We start from the raw sequence: 27,204 nt of genomic DNA on the forward strand, positions 1-27,204 counted from the left end.
TTCTTTTGTACACTTGTATTATAATAACATTATCAAATATATTTATTTGGGAAAAAAAAATTATATGCGAGATTTATTTTACGACTAAACCAAATTGGCATCTGTGTTATCTTATTTCTCGATCTTCTTTGATGAGAAAAACTCAAAGCCTTTGGCTCAGGTATATGTATATATATACACACATACATACACACACACACACACTCCAATCATCTAGGTTTCAATTCCTCTAAATACACATAAACCAATTGCAAGTTCTTCTCCAAAATGTCGTCACAACAAAGTTTTTGCATTAATCCATGATATGATGCTTCTCTGAGCTGTAATAATACCTATTTTCATTTCATAAATATTCAAATTCAACAAATAACAAACAAAATTTCATTGTAATAAGCACTATTTATTCTTAAGGAAAGGAGCCAGTTTTTTCACGTTTTTATGAAAAAATCATGATATAATAATACAATCAAAAAATTAATAACACTTAAGTCATTGTAACCATTAAATAAAATTTGACCATCTAATGTTTGTAGGAAGGTCAGCTTAATGTAAAATTCCCCACCCAACATTACGGATATGAATAAATTGAGTAAACTAGACGCTCTTTTTTAATCTAAAAAATGCAATCCCATTTATCTAATTTTATAGAATATCTATCATACAATACTACCCAACAAAGCCCCCCCCCCAAAAAAAAAAAATGGATATTGGATGGCCTGCACTTCCTCTAACCTCTATTTAATTTTTTTACTGTACGTTTTTTTTTATCATTTATCATATTCTTTTTACAATGAAATATATAAATTGATATTCAATCTATAAAAAGATTTCTTAAAATAAGATGTTTCTTTTTCTTCTTTGATATCTTAAGCTACAGTAAATGATGCATGATTGCAATTGGTCGGAAAAATACAAAGCCCCTAATTACAACTTCATTTGAATTAAAAATCCTCCATTTCCTTTATCAAAAATCGAAACCATTTAGCAGTTAGATTGATAAAAACTATCTGAGATTTTTCTGTGCCATTGTTCCTGAAAAACATTGGTCTCGGATAAATCTAAAAGCTGAAAAGAGCTCGTAAATAGGTGTAAAAAACCTTCGATTTTGTTACACTCGCTAGCACATCTGCATTTTTCCTTTCGTAATCTTACATTTTGTTCATTTTTTCTTGCTTTATATGCATATTCTGTTCGTAAATATTGCATTGACCTGTTTATTTGATTTCAGTATTTTCCTGGCTTGAAAAATATGCATGAACGTTGATAACTTCATCGCGACCGAGTAAAACGGCAATTAAGATGTACGTCCATATAGGTGAAAGATCTACAGCAACTTCGAACTCTAAGAGGTCTGCAGCTAAAGCCCCTGTTGCACTGTCACGATTTATGCTATAATTGCCACAAAACAAAAAGTTAAAAATCACCTGTCTTGAAATAATTCTACAGGCAGTGCATTTTTCAATATTGTACGACTTTACTACAGTGTGATATCAGGGCGAGTAGTGGCGATTCGTGTACGAATTCGGGCGATCAAGTAATCTTCTTATTAGTATGCAAGATGGAAGACGATTTTTATATGATATTCTTAAGAATGAGTACGAAATTGTACGATTGATACCAGATATTCCCACGAATAGATACAGGTTTTTACAAATATACATGTATATATATTGTGTTAATTAATAAAGTAATTATTAAACAACCTAATGATTGTATTATGCACAGAATACTTACCTGGAAATATTTTTTTTACACCACAAGATAAATAATGCAGTAAGGGTAATATTCCTATAGATTATAAAAAAAATTGTAAACACCTACACGTACGTGGGCTAAGATTACCAACGAAATCCATATTGTGCCAATGTTTTCAACTGTGACTAAAATTGTTTTAATAATTTGCCGACGGACCTTTATTAGGCCTATTGTAATTATAAAAGAACAAGAAGATCATGATATTGTTCTAGTTCATGAATTAATATATATAAATAGTTATGAAAACAGCAGCAGCAATGTTTGATTTATTACCAAAATAATTTTATCAATCAAGATTAAAATTCATGGTTTTTTCCAGAAAGGAGAAATTACAAGTATATGTTATATTTCGAAAGACAAGAAACTTGCGTATTTACTGGACGATGTACTTGGTAATCAAAAGAAGACTATTCTGAAACACTAACTAATCTCGTATATTTGCACTATCTCAGAGTTCACTCGCAAAGTTCTCGTATTGCACTCGCTCTCAAACCCCTGTTTTTGTATTATATTGGCTTGAAATCGAACTACATTTTCATTCATTCAGAGGATACCCAGGGAAGGCTCAAGAAAATCACAAGAACTTGAAGAATACTCGGGGTATATCGAAGGATATTCGTAATATCTTAAGTACATCAAGGTTTCGTGAGTTTCCTACGAATGATTAAGATTCACAGGGCAAAAAACAATCTTTAGGCAAGTCCTTAAAGGATATACGATCTTTAAGCCACCTTTAAGCTGAGCTTACATGTCCTTAATGTCCAAACTTCTTTAAGTCACCTTTAAGCCATCTTTAAGCCACCTTTAAGCTTCTTTAAGTGTCAGTTACGCTTCCTTTAAGTTGTCTTTACACCATCTTTAAGTTCCCTTTAAGTCAAGATTGATCAAGCTGAACAATAAAAACATATATTAAATGCAAATGATCTTTTGTAGGGATGGGAGGGGGTGATCCGAGTGATTATATAATTTCCAAGGAAAGAGGGTGTTCCAGGCGGTTTTAATTGTCGCTCCTTTAAATACTGATCGCTATCATCAACACCGCTCCGATGGACACAGATTGCCGTTATAAAATTCTTTATGGTTTTTTTTCAAAATTATTGTAGGGGTGAGCGCAGTCTCTGTATCTAAATCTATTAAAATATGTCTCGTTCCTATTATAAATTAATCGGTGAAATCTCTCTCTCTCTCTCTCTCTCTCTCTCTCTCTCAGTTCATCCGGTTATTAAACAAAATAAAGATAATGAACCAAAAATGCATAATTTAATTAATAATCGGTTTAAGGTATGCATTTTTTTTTCAATTTTAATTATTTCTAGGTCTAATTCTAGATCTGATAGATACATGTTAAAGATGAAAAGACTCTCAACTGCTATTGTTAATCGGGCAGGATATAACTGCTTTGTTTGTCTAGATATAGTTTTGTTCGTTTGTGTATATCTAATTAGAGTCTATTGTTTGTCCAACTTAAGAAAACCCCTGGAACTAACACAGAATATACAAAATATACACAACAGGTGTGTCGTGTGCCCAGGTGCAATCTTGGTATGTACGTGTACATACGATAAGTATAGTGATAAAAGTTTATTTACATTTGTAATTCATTTTCAAAGTATTATTTCCTAACTCTGGGTTTTAAAAATGTTACGTCTACAAATTAAAGATAGTTACATGTATGTAAGAGTAAAATCTAGAGGCTAATTAATTACTGTACCGGTGATCATAAAAAAGGGTTAATTATTTAAATATATGTATAAGGGTAAATATGTCACATACCTGGCGTGGTACATCATACAATTGTATGTATAAATCATTTGCATATGCAGAAAATACGTCACCGGTAATTGGTAATATTGTTTGTTATAGAATTGATAGTCTAAAAATCATGTATACAATTAAATATTTAAACATACTGGAACGGTGCCTTGATCATGAAAAACGGGAAATTGCGTAGCACTAATACCCTTATAGTTTCAATGCATTTAATGAAAGAAATGATTTCATCTTCTTCCTTGCATTCCATTTAGCTATGAATTAGATGAATGTATATCAACTCAGTTTAAATTTATTAACTAAGTAGGCCTACTAGTAAGCCTAATGGTTTCCATTTAGGTATAATAATATATTTTTTTTCACTGAATACCAATTTCCGTATTTCATTCTAAATACATGCATGCATATAATTTATAAATTAGATATCATTGATTGTTACAAACTGAATGGAAATTAAAATCTTTTCACGTAAAAAATACACATTCAGTACATTAATTCAATATCCACTAATATATAGGATATAAAAACCACCAATATATGTAAGTTGCAGTGGCGCAGAGGGAGTGAGGTGATGCTGGTAAACGATGGGTCCCGGGTACAATCCTCGTCTTTGCGGTTTTGATTTTTTTTTTTTTCATTTTATTTTCTAGGACAAAAAAAGTTTTAATACCTTTTCTATCATAAAGTTAATACATTTTGTTGATAAATTAAGCACAATATTGAATTAAAAGATTTTTTAATGGCTTAAAGGTGGCTTAAAGAAGTTTGGACATTAAGGACCTATAAGTTGTCGTTAAAGATGCATTTAAGCCATCTTTACGCTTTCTTTAAGCCATCTTTAAGCAACACATATAGCTTAAAGATCGTCTTTAAGATACCTTTAAGCATCTTTAAGCTATCTTTAAGGAGAACTTAAAGATGGTAATTCATACTGTGATTTATTGCGACTATGTGCAGGAGTGCAGTGCGAGTGCCGTGCGAGAGTGTACAAAAAAATCATACTCTGGGCACAATTGTTTTGAACATGTTTAAAACAATTCCCGCATTTGGCAATTTGATGAAGATGAGATAAAGAAAGAAAGCCTTCAACTATCTCTGATGAATCCTGAATATGTATGATTATTGAATTTGTACACTGCCGTAGCTCTAAATTGTGACAGTGTGACAGGGGCTTAATATAGGCGTTGTAGTGATAGCGAGAAAGAGAAATATGGAAGAATATGCCTTTTACGAGTAGTGATTAGTTTAACTTGGGTCAGCTTATTTCTATTCAGATTGTACGATTGTATGTAAGACATAACATTCAAAAGAAAATTTGATTTGTGAGAACCCTGATACGACTCCCTTCCTAAGATTAACCCTTTAGCAGTCTTAAATTGAAAAAAATAGGAATTTGAAAATCAAAATCATTACTATACATTTGTTCAAAAAGAGTACTAAGTGGCATACACTAGTAAATCACCTGTTCAAAAAACAATATGGGCGAATGTTTAACATATCAAATTTTAAACATGCATGTAAAGGTTCTAATTCACATAAAATTTGAAAAATCAGTACTTCGTGTTCCTCAAATACCAAACGTTAGAACAGCTTATTCAGTTTCTGCAAGTATTAACATTTCTCATAATAATTGTTCATGTAGATATAACATCATTGTCAAATATATTTGATCAAACATCAGTGCTCTTTATAATGAATATGTTGGTTTCATAAGAACATGTATTGAAGCAATTTGAAGGGTCCTGGATAAATTGAAAAACCCGAAAAATATCACCAATTGTTTATATATACAATGTAATTGTTAATATATTGTTTATAATGAAAATTCGATTTAAAAAACAACATTGCACAGAAACAGCCACCAAGAAGAATTAAGCATGCATTCGAACAGTTTTTTGGTTGTAATTTTTATACAATTTACATATGCAAAAAAGCAGCATGAATATCCTTGAAACTTGAGGGCTGAAGGTTCAATGGAATTCTATCCTCTTGTCCTAATTTAGTCGGTATTGAGATGCGACCAATCAACTGACTCTCTGCACTCTTTTCAAGCAACATCTGAAAATCAACATCATGTTAGAATAATAACAAGAGGCCCATGGACCACATCGCTCACCTAAGGAACGATAGGCATGATCAAATCAGCCTAATGGGGCCATAATACAAAATATTTGGATAATGTAGTATAAAGCTTCTAGATCCTGTATAGATTAAAAATCTACCCCCTGGATATTCTTATGATTATTATCCAGTCCCCTTTCAAACAGGATGATAGTCATATCACAAGTTGAGCATTGTATTCTCAAAAAAATTCTAAACAGTTGTTTATCTATGGTAATGAACATACAACAAACTCTGAATCCCTTGTGAGGCCCAAAAAATGGTCCAGGGGCCACAGTCTAAACAATTCTAAAGAATCAGCAATACATCAACATGCTTGAATATAAATAAAACCATAAATAATATTGTTTCAATTTTGTGAATAACTAAAATGTTTCTTTGTAAAATTGGATCCCCAATGTGGCCCCATCTCACTCCTCAAGACGTTGATTTTAAATTTTTTTCTCTCTATATATATTCCTATGTAAAAATTCACCCCCCCCCCTTCAATTGTAACCCCAGCCTACCCCCCCCCCCCTTCTCTGGGATCATAGTTTAAACAAGGTTGAATCTACCCTACCTTAAAGGGTACCTGCAGTGCCGGTCAAATTTTGATATAATGAAGATCTATGTGTAAAAACATCATCCTGAAAATTTTACAGCGATCGCATAAGTAGTTTTCGAGATATTTGGGGAAAACCCGATTTCACACCTGAACGAGTTTTGAATCAAGTCGATTTGGCGCGAGATGAACTGTGACGTCACGGGGTCAACGCGACTGTATGAGAAACAGGAATATCGTATGAAAACAGATCGTTTTCTTGTATTGTTTTATCGATATATGAACATTTTTTTCTGTTTATTTCCTTATCAACCGTGGATGACTAAATATACTGTTGTTTGAGTTTAAAACCGTATTTTATCGAACAAAAATGCCGAATTCGGAAAATTGTTTGCTTCATGAATTTAGTCAAATGTTTAACACATTTTGCATATAAATGCACAGCATACGTAGCAAAATGGCAATTAATCAACCTTTTGTTTTAAGAAACATATTTTGTTAATATTGCCATTCTTTCGAATGATTTTTCCGTGACATTATTAACTGATTAATAATATTGATAATACATATTTCGTAAAAGGTAACGCTGGGTCTGTTCCTCGTTTAAGGCATAAAATTACAAAAGATTTCGCCCGATTATTGAATAATATTGATATAGGACCAATAAAAATCAATATAGTATGCATTCTTTGAAAAACAAACGGATTATAAACGGATCAAGGCGAAAGTCCAAGATGGCTGCATGATTAAGTCTGTCTCGTATTCTTTTAAAAATACGATAATGGAATTTCATTTTACATTTATTTACATCCTTTGTCAAAATGTTTATTCAGATTTCATAATGATTCGTTGTCAGTATAACAATTCAAGTAATGTGGAGTTAACGCGTTAAATTGCTGACCATAGCGCTCGAAAGAAAGTTGCACTTGATTAAATACGAAATTAAGACCAACGTACATGTAATTACTTCCGAAATAATTACTTGATCACATAAAAAAGGTTAAAATTGTTGAATTGTAAATTTGGTCATTATTTAAGTGATTACATAAGTAACAATCAAGGCATTTACTTCGAACATTAGTTTTACTATTTGATAGTCTCGTGTATGATTCTGTAATCACTGATTGACGGACTATACACATGTATTAGCTTACGAGTGCTTGATTTCACACAGTCTAATTTATTTTTCTTTTTATTGTTTAAGAATTGAGTAGCTTATTATACACAAATCAATTTACCAGTCTAGAGGTGTGAAACCCTCTCTTTGTTCACCAGACTCGTGAACCATGTGTATACATACCCCAGATACACGTGTTTCGGAGCAGTGGCTTCGTTAGTTTACCTGTGTCATTATCTCAGATCACTCATGTGTGAAAGGATATTATGTAATCAAAAAATGAAAAATGAACATAAATCTGGCCATGCAAGCGTTTTAAGATATCGTATTCATCGGTAAAAGGGCGACGAGAATAGCAAATTTTAAAATCATTTAAAAATAAATCTGACTGTAATAAAAAAATAACGGATACAAATTTCTAAATCTACAATACTTTAAATAACTAGATACCTCAAAACATCAGACCGATATTAATCATTTTGGCTGAAAAATCGAATTTAATTTGTATAGCTTTGTAAAGAAATTTCCCTCCTGTTGACCTCGTGACGCCACTTCCGCTGAAGCCTCGTTATCGCCTAATTCTGATTTCTCTTGAATAGATTTCCCAATGCAGGTAAAAATAGCCACTTTGAAGCGGCGTAACTCCGTCATTTTTGCATCGATTTCGATGCGGTTTTTTGCATTAAATTTTGGCAAATAAACTCTTTAACATATGTTTTACATCGGTTTGGCTGCAGGTACCCTTCAGCTTTTAAAATTTTACTATATATATTCCTGTGTAAAAACTGACCCCCATTGTGGCCCCATTCTACCCCAGGGGTCATGATTTTTACAACTTTGCGTCTACGCTACCTGTGGATAATTTTATGCAAGATTTGGCCTTTCTGACTAATTATTTTTTTATTAAGAAGATTTTTAAAGATTTACTCTATATATTCCTATGTAAAATTTAGTTTTCCCATTATGACCCCATCCAGGGGTCATGATTTTCTCAACTTTCAATCTACACTACCTGAGGATGCTTCCACACAATGTTTAGCTTTTCTAGTTGATTAATTTCTGAGAAGATTTTTAAAAATTTAATCTATATATTCTTATGTAAAAAATCGAGGCCCGTTAAGGCCCAACCCTTCACCCCGGGGTCATGATTTTCACAACTTTAAATCTACACTACCTGATTTCACACAAGATTTAGCTATCATGGCTGATTAGTTTCCGAGAAGAAATTTTAAAAATATTTACTCTATATATTCCTATGCAAAAAATTGACCCCCTGTTGTGGCCACAGCCTACCTCCTGGGGTCATGATTTTCAAAAATTTTAATCTACACTAGCTGAAGATGCTTTCACACATGTTTCCGCTTTCCTGACTGATTAGTTTTTGAGAAAGTTTTTAAAAAGATTTTCTCAATGTATTCATAATGTAAAATATAGTCCTCCATTGTGGCCCAATCCTTACTCCAGGGATCATGATTTTCACAACTTTGAATCTTCACTACCTGAGTATGCTCCCATATAAGTTTCAATTTTTCTGGCCAAATGGTTCTTGAGAAGAAGAATTCAAAAAATTTCAATAATTTTCCATATTATCTCCCTTTGAAAAAAAAAATCACAATTTTGAATCCCTTTTTGCCTAAGGGTGCTTTGTGCTAAGTTTTGTTGAAATCGGCCCAGTGATTCTGGAGATGTTGAAAATGTGCAAAGTTTACAGACGGACGACAGACAAAATATGATCAGAATAGCTCACAGCTCAGACAATCAAAAAAGCTCAATTGAGCTTTCAGCTCAGTGAGCTAAAAAGTACTTCATCTATCAACCACAATCAAGTCAATCATTACATGTAGGGAGAAGGCTTAAATAGGCTGTGCCTGCTGCCTAACCTCATCCAATATCTTATGAATAAATATTGTTAACAGGCATATAGCATAGTTTTTGAGGGGGGGGGGGGGCAGCCTCACCCAAACAATCTTTACAACCAACAAAAACAAATCACAGTGATGAAAATCCTAATCCGTGGGGTGGGTGGGGTGGGAGGAAGTGAATGGTGGTTGGGTTTGTGGATGAGAGACGGGTTGTAGTATTTCTTTAACTTCATTTTCATCATTCATTTCCTCATTTTTATTTCCTATTATTACATGCTCCCCAAAAATTTGTGTGTGGGTGGGGGAGGTGCAGCTCCATGATAATTGAATTTTTTATATGCAAATTAAAGAAAAAAGTCTGCAGTAAAAAACATAGGTAATCACAGATTACAAAGCTCATTGAGACGAGTGATCGCCTTTCTGAGGCATCACCTTTTTAAGATCCCTTTATCATATTATATGAAAATCATAGTTTAATAATGATCTTGAACACTGTAGTGTTCTTTGGCACAATATTGTATATCACATGATACAAAATTGTATAATAATCATATGTAAATTTCATACAGCATTGTATGATACAATATCATATGATACAATATCATGTAATACAATAATATTATATAATTATACAGAGGGTTTCACTTAATCTGATAGCGGTTAATCGAAAAATTCAGTTAATCTGATATAATTTCTTATATATCCCTTACTTCCCGTCAAAATGGCGGCCACTTTGAAACCATCATAAAGAGAATTTTCTTTTGAGCATTTACAAACAAAACAAAAACTAAAATGCTATTTTATTGCTAAACCAAGGTAAATTATTTCATTTCAAACTATTGACATACAGATTATATCTTTTCATTGATAAATTATGTCTTGAAACAAGTTATATACTATTCTATACCAAAATCAAAGACCATAAAAACGCTAAATCGGTAAATCTTTTAATCAGATTAAGCGGAACCCTCTGTAATACAATATCATGTGAAACAATAGTGTATCATATCATACAGTACTATCATAGGAAAAATGTTAAACAAAATGTTAAAAAACAACAAACACATCCATCAAGCAAGTTTGAGTGAGGTAGGAGGTTTTTATAGCATTCGTGATAATTGAGATCAGGTTCTGTATCTAAAGCTAGCATTAAGTTTCATATCCAAAGTTACATGATCCATTAAAGTAAGTAAGAACAGCTTTTTTCCCAACAGTCAAACAACTTAAAAAACTTATACCTGCTCTAGCATCAAGATAATCAAGATGAATCTAAGAATATTTACACATCCATAGTAATATTAACTGTTAAAGTCTGACTAGGATGAGCAGAATTTACTTCATTCAATAACCAGCTCCAAAGGCCTAACACAATTTGAGTTGTTCCAAAATTTAAATCAGCTTAAGCATGTAGATAACTGGTCTTTGTATCTGAAGCTACCTCTGCGATTCATTTATATTAACTATATAATCAGCCAAGGAAGTTTGAACTAGTACTACTATCTACTGGTATATAAACATGTGACCTGTTCCTAAAAACTAAACATCCTCTAGCATATGAAACCTATGGCTCTGATTCAGCATCAACGCCTGTGGAGTGAAGTTTGGACAAGTAGTAACTTAGAACGGCTATCAAAAGGCACCTGTTCCAAAAACTTTAACAAGATCCCACCTCAGATGCTATGTGCCTGGTTTAAATGAAATTATCACAATAGAACATTTCAAGCAGTTATATGTATCAATCACAATTCAGGTGGCTCGACACACCAATGTATATATACAAAATATACAAAAATGACACCGATATCCGCTTCCAATTATTTTATATGAATTTATTTGTATTTTCTATAGAAACCAAAATTATCATTTTAGCTGCAAACATGACATTTTAAAGCTTAGAATTTGGTATGAATCAAAGTCCTCCAATCCACAGCCGCAAAATATTTTTTCATCATAAAATTTTTCTTTTTCTTTCAAACTTTATAAATGAAATGAAATAAAATGAATTTTTTAGATTGTATCCATGCATTCTACAAAGTCATTTCAAATTTGACTAATATGGTTGATATAATGGATTAATTAAACAAGCTGAGTTTAAAAAAGAAGTACTGGTGCATTTTTAGCTGGGATTCTTTACCAGTATGTACGTAAGTAGTAATCCTCCATGGATTCACTAAGCCAAGCACGCAGTTGTATGACTGATGGTAATACTATAAAAGTCAGATTTATGGTACAAAGTAAAGAAATCCAGATATTTTAGAGTTATTGAACATTGCTGAGGATCAGAGATCATTAATGAGGATCAGAGGTCATTAATGTGCAATACAATTATCTATAAATACCGGTACATGTAAAATATGACAAAATAAACTTAAAGTTTATACATGTAATATTTTTGAAAAAATAAATGTATGAAAATGAAAAGCAAGAATGGTCGAACTTTTTTAATCCATTGGATAAAAACTACAAATAAAGACAAAAAAAAAATATAGTGTGTTTTGAGTTGTTCGTATTAACCTATAACAAGTGAAAAGCTGTCAATGTGACAGCAAACCGGGTTTTCTTTAATGTGAACTGTATCCATAATCCATGTCAACCCTGAATTGATAAACACTACCTACAGTATTCAGTGAAATGGAGTATTCTATATGCAATATTTTGCCAAAAAATGACTAAGTTCAAAAGCTGGTATTCTTTTCATAAATTAACAGAAATAAAAATCCTAGCAATATGCACACCTCTGATATATGTACAATTGATCTGCAACAGAACAACTTCCTATCTTGAAAACTGTAGGAATAGTTATCCGTACAATGAGGGTACCATATATGCAATATTTTGTAAAAAAAAATTACTAAATTCAAAAGCTGGTATTTTTTTCATAAATTATCAGAAATCAAAATCCTAGCAATATGCACACCTCTGATATATGTACAATTGATCTGCAAAAAAACAACTTCCTATCTTGAAAACTGTAGGAGGAATTATCCGTACAATGAGGGTACCCTCTTGGCAGCCGCCCGCCTGCCATTTTAATAACCGGATTTTTCCGTTGGAAAACCCGGTTAAAAATTCTGATTGGGATCAGTTTATGTTTAATTGGTATCGGTTAAAATTTGATAAATTGCAATTCTTCTAGAATTTCGTATTTTAGTTTTAATTTCTTTGTAAAATATCATCGTTTGATAAGTACTTCATTTGACGATTTGTTTTTTTTTTTTTTTTTAGATTTTTTCCATAGATAAAAAAAGGTATAAAAGAATAGCAGCTTTGATTTTCAAAAATCTTTTCTTAATAGAAAAAAAAAATTTGACCAGACAATCTTTGGCATGTGGTTTCAAAATACCATGTTTCATAAATTCATATGAAAAAGTTGAAAGCTGATATTTGTTTCTGTTTTGTGAAATCATATTTCAAAAAAGATTCTTTATCAATCCATCAAGTAAATTTTTGGTGTGTCGAGGAACCTTTCGGATTATTAACCCTACACTAATACAATGACAGTTGCCTTTTGTAACAAACACTATCAAATCTACAAAACACTAGTAAATCAACAATTGTTTAAAGTCTCAATAACTTCTAGCATTTTCAAAACTTCAAAGACTCCAAAAAATAACATTGTAATTACATTGAAAAGTGTGAAACTTAATGTCCCTATCACACCTGTTGGGCAGCCAGTTTCACATATCATTGTCTATTTAATACTCACTCTAGCAAACTCTGGAGTAGGAAAAGTAGACAAATCTGTTCTGACTTGACCCCCAGTCCTATTGGCAGCCAGAAGATTTGTGACTTGAACTTGTAGCTGAAAAGAGCACTGGATGGTGAGAATATGAACATTTAATCAACAAACATTGATTTTTTTTTATCTAAGCATAATATATTATACATGTGACAGTGTCATCTGCTTAATAGTAGGATAAACATGCTTCTCTTGGTCTCACTATACTTCATAAAATTTTATATCTCATCATTTTCCATTTCAATGTGACTGACAAAACAGTGCGATTGTCAGAGCCAGGTATGCACTTTTTGTACTAGCTTTCACAACTTGAGTGCAAATCACTGCTTATTTCCCCATATATATGTCTATCCAATACTTCCAAATATTGACAGATATTTTCAACCCAACTAATCTGATTCTTTTCTTATTTAAATTACACATATGAATTCTGAAAGTTTCTTAACTGGTGTATATTAGTCACAAACCTGTTGGGTTTTCCTTCCCATCAATGTCAATCGAGCAGTTCTGGCTACCAGCTCCCTAGCTGGGTTCCCCAACTCAGTCAGAGGTTCCTGTCCTGTGAAGTCATCAAAGTATATAGAAGTTAATTCAAGTTATGGAGGGTACATAATGTGTTTTATCTTTGCATTCAAAGATTCCTAACAAGATCTGTTAGTGAAAGACTTTCTTATATCATGGAAGCAAATATTATTGCAAATCTAGCATTGATGTATATGCTATGGCCGATGTAGCATTGGATGATTTATGACACTTTCTAATCGGTGCATATTTCAATTGTGATTCGTAACAAAGATTCCGATTGGTGCATTTATATGGACCCGTCCATTTATCAAATGCATGTTGAAAACATGATGCTAACATGTGGAAACAAATATAAAAGAAAATACTTATAATAAAGTTGTACTCGCAAGTTAAAAATTACAGAGTTATTTGAGAATAAACGGGGCAAAGTTTAAGTACTGTTTGTTTATATACATGTAAAACTGTGTAAAATGGCAATGTTTAAGAGAGTAATTAAAGCATTCATTGTGTCAACATTACTTCAACAGTAGTAATTGTCTGATATTGTATTGTCTGATGAATTGAGGTACATGTAATAAAATTAATGATTTTACAGACTAAGTGAGTTACAGACTGAGGTTAAGGCCACATAAAATTAATATTTATATTCTCATCCTGATTTGCAAAAAATATGGGGCGGATGTTTGGATTTTATTAATTATTTTCTAAAAAAGACCTTTTTCACCTTTCTTCTTCTAGAAATAACAACTGCTCTATTCTTTTAAATTGTTATTGTTAATATGAGTACACGAACCCACTTGAAATCTATTCATTCTAATTTATTTGAACTTAACTATTAATGCATGAAGACATTTGTATCCTTATGATAACAAACATGACTGGAATCAAATGGTAATCCACAGGTTTATAATATAGGCAGCAATAGAAATGTTTTGTATACAAAGCTAAATTTTTCTCAAATTTATTATTTGCACACATTGTTTTTCAACATAAGAATAAAATGGATTGAGGCAGGTCATTTTCAGAGGGGTAGGTGGGGATGAGAATCTAAAAATTAATTTTATGTGGTCTATTACAGATCAGCTAGTCCAACTTTGAACATGTTTGTACTGTAAATTTTAAGTTTTTTGTATGTTTGAAAACAGATGCACACTTTGTAGAAGTAAGTGACTGCCACTGATCGGTTGAAGTTCAATAAAATAAAATTTTGGAATAGTGAGCTCAGCTTGCTGGCACTGTGCAAATTAAGTGAGCTCTAAGAACCAGTGCATGCGGGAAAAAGAACAAGCTAAACCTACAGATTCATCAAATTTTTTTTGGAAATATCCATTAATGTTCTCTAATGTTTTTTATCCCATTAAATTTAATTTTTGCCGATTAAATTTACAACACAATGCTTGACACTATTTTATAGAATTTATTTGTTTGTTAGAAATGATAAAAGGAATGGTACAGGAAAAGGAATATGGTACAAGTAACGCACGATATTATTACTGACTACATACTGACCTCGTTTATTCAGGTACACACCGAACCCGATAATGAACCCGAAAATTAAAAAATTGGAATATAAAAAATTAATTTTCTCGAAAATATGTCAATCAGATGCTACAAAAGTGTAAACTTGATCTGTAGTTTGACATTTTGAAGCTATTCAGCAAGTTTCATATTATTCCTCAAATGCATAAAGAAAAAAAGTGTGGAAAACTGAAGTGGGACAGACAGACGGACTGACGGACGGACGGACAGACGGACGCAGAGGAAAGCTATAGTCCCCTCCGGTGAAACCGGTAGGGGACTAATAAGGTGAAAGATAGTTAAAATCATATTGGATATAAAGGTGTAAAAGGTTATCACCACAGTGACGTAATAATGTAGAAATGACGTCATGAAGATTGCATTACTGTAGACGTACTTTTGTCCGCGTGGTATTAATTTACGCTATGAACGCGGGCACAAATTTTCCGCGGAATTTTTTCCCAGTGTACTTAAAGTGCATTTTGGAATGAAATTGCATTACATGAGTAAGGATAATCGGAAGTTACTACATTATATAACACTTGCATATACGTGTACCCAATGTATATCGTTTTTATCTATGCAAATTTGTATTGAGAATTCACATAATAAATAATTTAATCTTCTAAAAATTTGAATTTTCTGTAAATTTACTTGCATGAAATTTAAACTTCTCCCAGCTTGAGATAACGGCACGTGTCAGACGAAAAATAGCCCCAAGCGGGTCTGTCTTTCAATGACCCTATTAACTACACGCTAAGACCTGTGTTTTTACTGCAATTTTTAGATCCCTTTGTGCTCAGATTTTAATTGATAAAACTGATCACCTCATAATTTAAACGACATGTGAACCCATAAATTGACAGTTAATAAAGATTAAAATATTTATTTGGCTTCAAAAATACATATATAATAACATTTATAATATACATATAAAATGCATATATAAAGATAAAAAAGAAACAGTTCATTGAAATCAGTTTAAAAAACCTGTAAAATTACATGGACACATGACAACATATTCAGAATACGTTCACTTTTTCAATCGCGTGAGAATTCCCGATTTTTCCCAGCCTTGCAGAACGGTTTCGCTTCTAACTGTCTGATGTGCCTTGACCAGCCACCCCGCATGAATGGGTTTCAATGTTGACAATTGTAGATCTACGTTTAAAGACTGCATTGTTTTTTTTTTCATTCAAAGAATCCGCGTAAATTTTTACCCGCGGATTAAATTGATATTGTGATTCCGCGGAATTATGACCCCGTGGAAAAAAATACGTCTACAGTATTTTGATAAATTGATGTTTTGTAGCTAAATATGGGTGTTTTCTGATGGTTTTTCGACTGGGAAACATCGAGCGCAGGCTTGCACAAGTACCATATTTTAGTATAATGTGTATAAATATCTGAAGAAAAACATATATTAAAATCGCACTTGAGCAGACCTGCGCTCTATACTTCCGAATGCAGAATATATAGCAAAAATAAGAATATTTTCATTTGTTTGCAAATTTGCGGGATTTGGGCCATTTAGGTGACGTCATAGATACACAGCAAATGAGCAATGATGACTAAAATAATTATTAAAGTTATAGGCATCCTCTATACAATGATTTATGAAGATTTCATTTTTATACGATACTATCTAAAAATTGGTTGAAATCGGGGGCAGATATTTGACCATACCGCACTTAGACCTTTCTTTGATACCTGCATCAATAAAATTTTTGCGGGATCTACCCCCCCCCAACTGTTCTGATCTAACATTATTTATATAACAGGGATTTCCAAGATAAACACTGACAACAAAAAGTAAAGTTCTGTCTGTTTAATTGTCGTTCAGCAAACAAAATATAACTTTTTATCTCATATGTGTGGTGTATATTACCCGTGTGATAAACCTTTGCTATATCAAATGGGTGATGCTTTAGCAAATACTTCCGGTCCGAACTATTTTTGACACAACCTCTTGCTTCAACGCTTCAGTGACCTATTTTCGAAGATTTGCTAGTACTTTCAACATAACTATATCTACTACAAAAACTAATATAGAATTGATTTTGTCAAAGATTTAAAATACAAATATGAAGGAAAACACATAACTGCGTAGCACAGGCGTCAGAACCTGGGAGCTATTGTAAGTGGGGGGGGGGGGGGGGGGGGGTTGTTACCTTTTTTGCAAAGTTATTCATATTAACCGTAACCACAAGACCCTTTTTTTCTTGTATGTCAAGATTTTTGATAAGTTTAGCCCACTTCCAACTTTCAATTTGCTATGTGAAGTTTATAAAACTGCAAATTATGTTAACTATCAAGGAGTTCATCCTGACGACGTGATGAAAACAGAGCGCTCTGGTTGTGTTTATACACAAGAACCTACCGAAATAATGTTTCATAAGACTTTTATTCCACCACCAGTAAGCATCCTTATTCACTATTTTAATTTCAAATCATAAGGCTAGCTTAGTGTTTGTTTTATTTAACATCAACAACTGTTCCCCGTTCGAGTAAATTCAAACTAACGAGCATTCGCAACTTTGTGTATGTCAACAAACTTGATTATTCAAGTCTTCTTATCGCAATTTCCATTTAATCAAGTGAATAAGCTCTAAAAAAAATTATTTAGAGCAAAAAAATTATTTTAAGGTTTATTTCAGTGAAACTTTACATTAAAACAGTTAAATTTATCTCAGGAATGACGTACATGTACTAAATAGTATTGCGCAGGGTCACAATAGCTGCATAACACAACATTGCAACATCGTTTTTAACCTTTGAAAAAACAAAACAATTCGGGTCACACAAGGGACTGTCTCAAAAGCTTCATAATATAAATCAAATTGTATGAGATAAATAGAACATCTATAATTGTGTGATTTTATATTTGCTTTATCCTACTTGTTGAAATGGTTATATTCGCTCGGCAAGCCTCGCGAATATATACACCATTTCAACTCGTTGGATAAAGCAAATATAAAATCACACAATATAGATATCCTCTATATAAACATAAAAAATTGAAAGTTTAACCTTCAAAGATAAACAAAACACTTATTTATTTCACAAAATAGAAAATTTAGTGTCTTCTCTCGACTTCGTCTGCTTGACATCAACAATCAACATTTACGGTGAGGCTGGCTATTCCAATTCCAGGAATAATTTATCAAACATATCGGCCTATACACTTTCACGGTAACACTGCTGTTCAAATTTGTTAACGATGAGTTTTAAATTAACACACGTACATGATCGTTCATCAGAATAAGCATCGTAGAGCAAAGCTAGGGTTAGTGCATCAAGTGAACTCCTTCTGTGTATTCTAAGCTGCAGATATATCATTGAAGTACATCACAGGCTATCTAGTTACCACAACTATTAGAAAAGCAGCACAAACATACTATTTTTTGTCGACATATCAACTATTTTGTCCAGGATCGCATCTCCTTGTATGGTTATGCACAGTTGCACATTCCAGCGATTAAACTCACATCAAAACCAGTTATAGCGAATCTTGCTGCACAATGAATAATATCACAAGCCATCGCATGTAATTCCCTTTCGTTTTCAATTCAGCCGATTCAGATTTTAACCCTCTATTTGTGTTGAATCCATTAAATTCAGCTCTGCTCAGCTGAAGGTGCATTCATTTTGAATATTCTTGATGTTGTTGTTTTGTATTCATACACGCCGCTTTATTTACATTATTTACATTTTTGATCAATGACACTTTACATTTTATGATTGGAATTTTTTTTATTAAATGATAAGAAATTAATTTAATAATTTTTCTATTGATCGACGTATCAAAGGAAAAATTGACCGGAAAACTTTTTCATCAATGCGCTATGCAGCCATTTATTTAGTACTAACCTTACACACATCCTTAAACAACGTTTTCTTTCCAGTTTAATATACAGACCTGAATGTTTTAAAATAAATGTTCTAAATAAAAACAAATATTGGTAAAAGTCATGATACAGTGTAAATATTTATTTTATTTGTTTACACCATAAAACACAAGAAGCAATTATTGTGAGTACTCCTGGTCAATTATTGCAGTTATTTAGTATTTGTAGTCCTGGTACAGAGTTAAACATTACAGCTGACAATTGGTGCATAAATTATCAATTCTGCATATTAAGCAGGTAAGAGTGGGTTGGTACCATATCGGCCATTTAAAACGCTTCTTTAATAGACTGCAACCCATGATTTGACCTGTTTAACTGTTCAATCAAAAACATGTAGCATCGTCACTCAATGCCTCTTTATATCGGCCAAAGTGTATACATACAAGCCAGATTTGCGATAAAATATATTTTCAATACATGTAATTATAATAAAAAAAAAAGCAATATTGATAGTGTTCATAGTTTTATCAAAGACCTTACAATGCACCCAGTTTTCTATGTCAAGGAAAAGAGCAGTTTTTTTAATGATCAATAGACTTCTCCCCTACAAAACTTAACCTGATCCAGGAGGCATGAAATTAACAGGTTTTTGAAGATTCCTCCTTATGCATTATGGTTATGCACTCAGTTTTCCCTCTTGATTCCCCAATAGAGCCGATCCCAATAACTCTATAATTGCTAGATGCTTCCTTTCTCATTATAACCATGTGCTCCAGTTGTATATTAGATGTTCAAGTATATATAGAAGATTTTCAGATTTCCTTAATTATTACATGACCAAAATCTGTGGGCTCAATCCTATGGCCCATCAGGAATAATGAATTTCACAATTTCAATTAGATTTTAAGTTTCCATTATACTGCAATGCTACAAACCATATAACCATTTTTGATAAAGTTCATGTTTTGCCCCTCTCTTTTATAGTTTTGAAAAAATTATCACATCAAACAGATATTTTGACATATATTATAAAACAAACAAAAATCAAGAATTTTAACAACACTGTTCATTCATCAACAAGCTTAAACAGATAGCAATAGGTCATCTGTATGACTCAAGTGACCAAAATGAAAAAATGAAAAAATGAAAATTTCAGTTCTTCTTGCATATAATTTTATATTTACCAGATATCACCTTCAGAAATCATTATCTGGTTGATCTGTATAAGCATTCTTACCTGGTTTTCGTTTGCTGATGTCTATTACTTTTGGGCAAGCACACATCATGTTAACTTCCTGCAAAATAATTAAATCTGTACAGTCAATAATTTTCATACCAAAATAATCCAACAACAAGAGTACCATGGGGCACACTGCTTACTAAGAGATATTGTCAAACCCAGGCTAATAATTGCTTACTTTTAACTTGATGAAATACTATAAAAAACTGCAAACATTCATATTACCATAGTATGTATAGTTCAGTATAACTATGCACTTTTTTCAGTGCAAATTTAATCAAAAGTGGGAGTGTGCTTTATACCTAATACAGTACCCACAACGTTATTTTTTACAAGATAAATGATAGGATAGGATTCACGCACGAAAGGATAGCATTAACGCACGATAGAACAGTATACACGCACGAAAGGATAGGATTAACGCACGATAGAACAGTATACACGCTCGATATGATAGGATTGATACACGATAGGAAAGGATAAACGATGTTCATGATAAATGTATGATCGCTTTAAACTATATTTACGAACAAACTGATAATGGCAGAATTTGAGAGAGAACACGTACAAATAAAGATTTACATGGAATTTCTTTTTAGTAACAATTGCCGAGTTGTTAATCATGGCTGCATCATTTATAGAATGTATAAAAATGACCTGTCAGTTAATTTTTTTTTCAACTAAAATTATGAGCTTTAATGATCAATAAATTTTTTGTATCGTTAAAATTGTTTTCATTACAGAACACCCTAGCCGATCGCCGCGAATATTTCAGCCCGAGATTTAATCACTCAGAAAATAGCGGGTTTAATTATATAAATCCAACTCTTGTATAAAGTAAATATAAAATCTATCATAAGTACATTTCTTTTTGTATAAGAAAATGATGCATTAAAAACGAATTATTACAAACAAGTTATATAAATCTTTACGCAGATACACATTCTGCGTACGATTTGTTAACATTGTTTTCATTACCACACACCCTAGCTGATTGCCGAGAACATTTCAGCCTGAAATCAAATGTCACACGGAAAATAACGAGTTCAAAATACAACTCGGGTTTTAATTAAATATAAATTATATCATAAATAGTTTTGTTTCTGTAAAATATGATGCAACAAAATTATATTGCATAAAAGTTAAATGAATGTTTACGCAGGTATACACTCTGTGTACGATTTAATATATTCGATATACAGGTAAATATGTTACCTTGTTCCTAAGAACTTCGTTTTTCATTTTCAATGTTAACAGATATGATTTACATATAAAATTGGTTAATTTTGATCTAAAAAAATTTTAAAAATTAGTTTCCTGACGGAATATTGGATAGGATTTTACAATTATTGTTCGATAAATATTCGTATACGGCGCACCGAATGAGTTGCAACTTAGTAATAAATTTACTTCCTTATGAAAAGGCACGAAACGATTAACACGATAGGGTAAACAGAAGAATTGTTGAAATTAAACGATAAACCTGATAGGATTAACGCACGATAGGATAGGATTAACGCACGATAGAACAGTATAGACGTACGATAGGATAGAATTAACGCACGATAGAACAGTTTACACGCACGATACGATAGGATTGATACACGATACGATAGGATAGGATTGTAAAAAATAACGTTGCGGGTACTGTACAAAATATAAGCCTTAACTAGTTTTCAAAAACTTGGAAGTTTATTTTAACATCACAATAATCATATAAGCAACATGGCCCATGTTCCTATGTCGCCAGTAAAAAATATTAGTGTTAATCACAATGGATGCACTATTTATATGTTATGTGATGTACTCCCAGGTAGGTTTTAAACTTTATGAAGGGCGTAATAGCCAGGAAATAATGCTACTTGATACGCCGATATGCCGAAGGCTGAATGAAAAGAATGTGGACTATACCCATACAAACTATGCATATTTTGTCATGTGAGCAATTATGAATTAATGTGTTGCAAATGAATGGTCAACAGTACCGTATTTTCCCGACGAATCGTCGATGCAGACGACTAGTCGAATTACTCATTTTTAGCCAAAATTTAAACAAAATCCTACGATACGTCGATTCAGACAACACGTCGATCTTATCACTTCAAAATGGCGTATAAAACTGCAGTAACATTATCAGTGTATGATGCCACGATGTCCCCGATATTGCTACCAATTATTATTAATGATTAACATTTAAACAATTATACTTTATATTTATGCATCATATTTTCAAATACCGGCAACATCTGCAAAGTCGCTGGTATTGTAAACAATTCCCGATATCGCGTGATGTGCAAAACTAAACTTACTTTGACAGAAATATTTTATTCCCATGTATTAAGATAATTATCCACTCTGACCATCGCCAGTGTATTCACCATAATGTAACCAGCCACCTGTTGACTCGGCGCGTGGTCAATGTTTGTTTAACAATTTCCGGTGTCAGAGGCATGCACCTGTCTCGTGTCGGACTTCAAAGGGGGTACTCAAGTGCAGAAAGCTTAGCAATTACTATGATTTTATGAAACTTGTTTACTTTGTATCCAGTAATGCAGTTACACGCTATAGTTTTACATAGACACTGTTAGAAATAGATCGATCATTTGTACGACTTGAAAATGACGATATACGACATACAAACGTTTCCTAAATTTTTTATTTAACAATAATAAAAGAATTTGACAATAATTAATCAATGAACTCTTGTAACGGTACTCTTTATATACACAGGGAGTGAAATTGCCGTATAGCCTTAGCAAGATTATTAGCACAACCGGGATCAGCCTACCGTATAAACAATAGAGTTGATAATTGCCGATTACGTATTTTAAGATTGATTTTGACCATAAAATATTTCTTATTTATACTTTCTACTAACAACTCTTTACTAATAAAATAATAAAACTTTAAAACATTCCCCGGACCTACTGCAATATTTTTTTCCATTCAAGTTTGGTTTCAATTTTACTGCGCAATATTATCTTCCCACTATAGTGATATATGGAGTCATGTGACTCTGTGTTTATAATAAGGGACGGTAAAACTTTTAATTGATTTATGACAATGCACCATTGTTTAATAACTGTTATTAATATGTATTCTAGTGTTAACAGATGAATGAAAATGATAATAATTAAAGATGAACATTGAATTCAACAACATAATTTTCAATAACACAGCCAGCTCAAGATGATTAAAACCAAGATTTTTAATACTATTTTTCACAATTTTCTGACCTCAAGCCTTAGACAAGTCGATCAAGACGATAAGTCGAGTGCTCTGCTTCAGAGAAAAAAAATACCGACTTATTGTCGCGAAAATACGGTAATTGTCATTTTTTACAACACTAGTTAAGATTGTGCAGAAATTCACTTTAATATGTTAAAATTTTTTCTAACTAATATATGTACAATGGGAATGTGCTGAGAGCATTAAGTCTCTTGACCTAACAAAATGCCTTATAACAAAAGCTTTTAGCACAATTTCATAAGTTACCTCCAGTAATTTGGCAGTGTCCTTTCGCAAGTTGTTAAGTTGATCTTTCCCTTGGATGCCCACTGGTATATTCACTTCTTTAAATGAGCCTGAATTTTTACGAAGTTCAAAGGCTTTTTTTGGAACCCTCAAAGGAGAAAGCTTTGCCATTTGTTCCTTGAAATCAAACAGAAATAGTTACTTTGTATTTTCATTTCACATGATTAAAAATGGTCATTACAATCAGATTCTTGGTGTCGGCATTTCAAATTACAAGAAAGTAAGAATAAAAGCACAAATAATTTGATACAGTATAAATCTAAATGTATTCTCACTTTCGTTCTATCTGCTTTCAATCTGACATTTTCATCTTTCACAGACTTCAAAGCCTCTCTTAAAGATTTTACCTGTCAAAACAATGTGGATAGAAATGAATTTTTTTAAATAAAAATCATGCATGTATAACTAGATTAAATCTAGTTGCAAGCAAGTAGGTCTTCTGTCGCAGCTGTAAGTAAAAAAGTGTTGTTTTATAAGATTGACACTGTTTATGAAATACTGTGCAATTATAAGATATTATGGGGGGTCAACTTTCATGGATCTCATTAGTACCCTTTACCTACATGTTCAAATCAAAATTCTCAATGATTATGAATCACAATGAATATTCATTATTCGTACCATCAAATCCACAAAATTATCAACCCATTAACCCACAAACAAACTCCAATGACAATCCACATACCATATTTTTCGGAAATTAGGTCGATACTTTTTTCCCCTGACACATGGACCTCGCCCTATTCATGGCTTCGCCCAATTTATGGTTTTTTTTTTGGTTGGAAAATTTGATATGAAATTTTGCACAAATTTATGCAGCTCTCCAATAAAATCATGAGTGTTTACTAAAATACTGCTTTAATTTCTGTGTAAAAATCGTATGGATTTTAATCAATATACTGTAGTAATTTATCATTTTAACAAAATTAAATGTAAATAGATTTATTTCTTCTTACATTTCTTACTTAGATCACTGACTGAATCATATTTCGATCATTATTATATGCTGTCATACATTTTGATCGTGTGCTTACGATAAACAGGAAATCAATTTCGCGCGGTAAAAGTAAAATGAGAACCGCACAAAGGGTAGTTACAGGGGAAAAATATCGTCGGGTAGAAATAAAAAAAAAACAATTTGTTTTCATAATAGAATACATGAACAATTTTTTTTCTGTATATTCAACATAAAACTTTCGATGAAGTTTTAGCCAGGTGTCTCTGAAATCAGCCTGGGTAGCGCTTACTTTGTTTATACAGTTGAACTCTCGGCACGTGCTACTCATGCCTGCAGGCTTCAATAAGATCAGAGGTTGACTCGTGTGTATATACATAGTAAAAAGTAACACAGAGACACAGGGTGGCATGTGCTACCGTAGTCATGCCTCCAGGCTAGGTTACTATCCCCCGGTTAACACCAGTTTGTACACATGGCAGGGAAGTAATAAAAAAACGATCTTAAATTAAAACCGGCTGTACTGAATTAATTGGTTTGAAAATTTTGATGCAATTTCAGACATTTTCTTACGATGTTTTCAAAAAATACATTTTATTTCCCTTTTGTTGAAAACTGTGAAATAAGATTAAAGGCTACTATATGATAACGTTATTGGTTTAAACAATTTATTCATTAGAACTAGCAGTCATTTTTTGACCAATTCTTCGAAGTCGACCTATTTATACTTTTTTTTATTTCTTGGCTAAAAACGACCTCCTTCGCCCAATAAACCGTATCGACCTAATTTTCGAAAAATACAGTATATCATAACCCCCAGAAATAGTCCACCCCAGTATTTAACTTGAAAGAAACAGATGCAAGTCAGATGTTAATCAAATGTTTTGCAAGATTTCAATCAACTTATAGGCATTGATAATCATTATGATACATATCCCATTCATTGATGCAATTTTTCAATCTTTTTTGTTTATTTAGATGAAGAATTTTGAATTGTATGAAAGGTAGATCACAATATGGTGTTAATTTCATCCAATCAAGTAAAAAATAAATACCTAGTAGGTACTAGTAATTAACAAACACAATGTTCTCAGAAATTTCTGAGAACATTGTGCTTATCAATTATTTATTTATTTCTTGATTGGATTGAATTAACACCTTATTGTGATGGTATCTATGGTTGAATTTGAAGCATCCCAAACCAATGAAGTTACCCTGTTCAATGATAAATACATTTAGGCCCAAATATCTAGGTTTCAGAGGCAAAAAAGAGAAAAAACCATTGAGTCATATGTTTTAATCTTCAAAACCAATTCTGTTCAGTTAAGTTGGAAATAAATCATCTTGAATTAATGCAATAAAATTCTTCAACTTTATATGATTAGTCATGTTTACTTGTTCAAACGGTTATTGGTTTCAAATGGCCATAATTTTTCAGAATCAGTAGAATTTGTGGTGGCTCAATTTTTAGGTATTTTGTTGATCCCTTTTAACAAGGAATTTAAAACAAAGCATCATTTCATTAATCATATAAAATCCAAAAATTTCATCCCCTAGGAACCTGAAAAACTATCATTTTAGGAGCATTAATCCCCAAAAATTGAAATGATTTAAGAATTAGCTGAAATTGTGAGATAAAAATACAAGAGGGCCCTCGGGTCTTGATCTTCACTTGAGTACCATATTCTCATATTGACTTGTCAGAGAGTCTCTTGTTTACATTTTGAGTTTCATTTGAAGTTTAAACCCTAATCTGTGACTTCTCTGACTTGTACCCTGCTTTTATTGTTTGACGTTTGAAAAATATTTATTCATAAAATGGGGGGATGGGGGTTCAAGAGTCGGAGGAATCTTGGATTATCTAAACTTTTACTCTGGGGGCCAAAATTTTTGGTAATAAGAGACCTGAAGGCCTTTATTATAATGACAATTTCATTTATAATGAACACAAAATGCATTTTTTTTTTTTATAAAAGTATACAATTTACAGGATATTAATTAAAAGTAGACTTCCTAAAAAAGCACATACATTTAATTCAATATTGCCAAGTAACAATTTACCATTTAGTTTTCAAGAAGTTCAAATTGTACGACACACAACAATTACCCTAAGTAAAAATACTAAAAATGTATGACATTTGGCTGTGTATTCTATTTAGCGTTTTTGGCGGAATGCGGCTTCTGCTTATTCAAGTAAATCACTAAATGCCATGCATATATGTGTAAGAATAGTCACATTCAGGAATGCGCTAATTTAAATCCATGCCAACTTGTTCAAAAACTAATTTCTGCCAAATGTGGTACACGCCAAATATAATACCTTTACAGTACCTGTCCAATATTTAACCATATTTTTCCCAACTCTTACACTATTTGGCCATATTAGCCATGCCCTTGGACCTGAATGTCTGACCCAGGGACCATGAATTTCACAATTTGGGTAGAGGACTTCAACGACATCTTAACCATGCATTTAATTTTACACAAATATTTATGGGAGTAGAGTAAATTTTTAGGATTTAATATGTTTTTGTATGGCCATAATGGCTCTGTCCAAGGTCTGAACCCCTAACCCCAGAGGCCATGAAATTCACAATTTAGGTAGAGAACTTCGTGGACATAATGACCATGAAATAATTTTTTCAAACACTTGTATGGGAGAAAATTTCTTAAGATTCA

General features: G+C 32.3%; 1 protein-coding gene across 2 annotated transcripts in view; it reads right to left on the minus strand.

The window, feature by feature from the left end:
• Positions 1–379: 379 nt before the first annotated feature.
• LOC128179745 (dynactin subunit 1-like) overlaps positions 380–27,204 on the minus strand; it is a 263,574-nt gene continuing 236,749 nt past the window's right edge. For both annotated transcript variants that reach the window (XM_052847306.1, XM_052847304.1), the window contains 6 exons: positions 23,846–23,917; positions 23,532–23,687; positions 20,034–20,091; positions 13,373–13,464; positions 12,873–12,968; positions 380–5,583 (listed from right to left, as the gene is read on the minus strand). In XM_052847306.1, coding sequence (XP_052703266.1) covers positions 5,443–5,583; positions 12,873–12,968; positions 13,373–13,464; positions 20,034–20,091; positions 23,532–23,687; positions 23,846–23,917 — 615 coding nt within the window. In that variant the 3' untranslated portion in view covers positions 380–5,442. The remainder of the gene's footprint in view (positions 5,584–12,872; positions 12,969–13,372; positions 13,465–20,033; positions 20,092–23,531; positions 23,688–23,845; positions 23,918–27,204) is intronic.

Source organism: Crassostrea angulata, chromosome 4, assembly GCF_025612915.1.
Source record: "Crassostrea angulata isolate pt1a10 chromosome 4, ASM2561291v2, whole genome shotgun sequence".
NCBI lineage: Eukaryota > Metazoa > Mollusca > Bivalvia > Ostreida > Ostreidae > Magallana > Magallana angulata.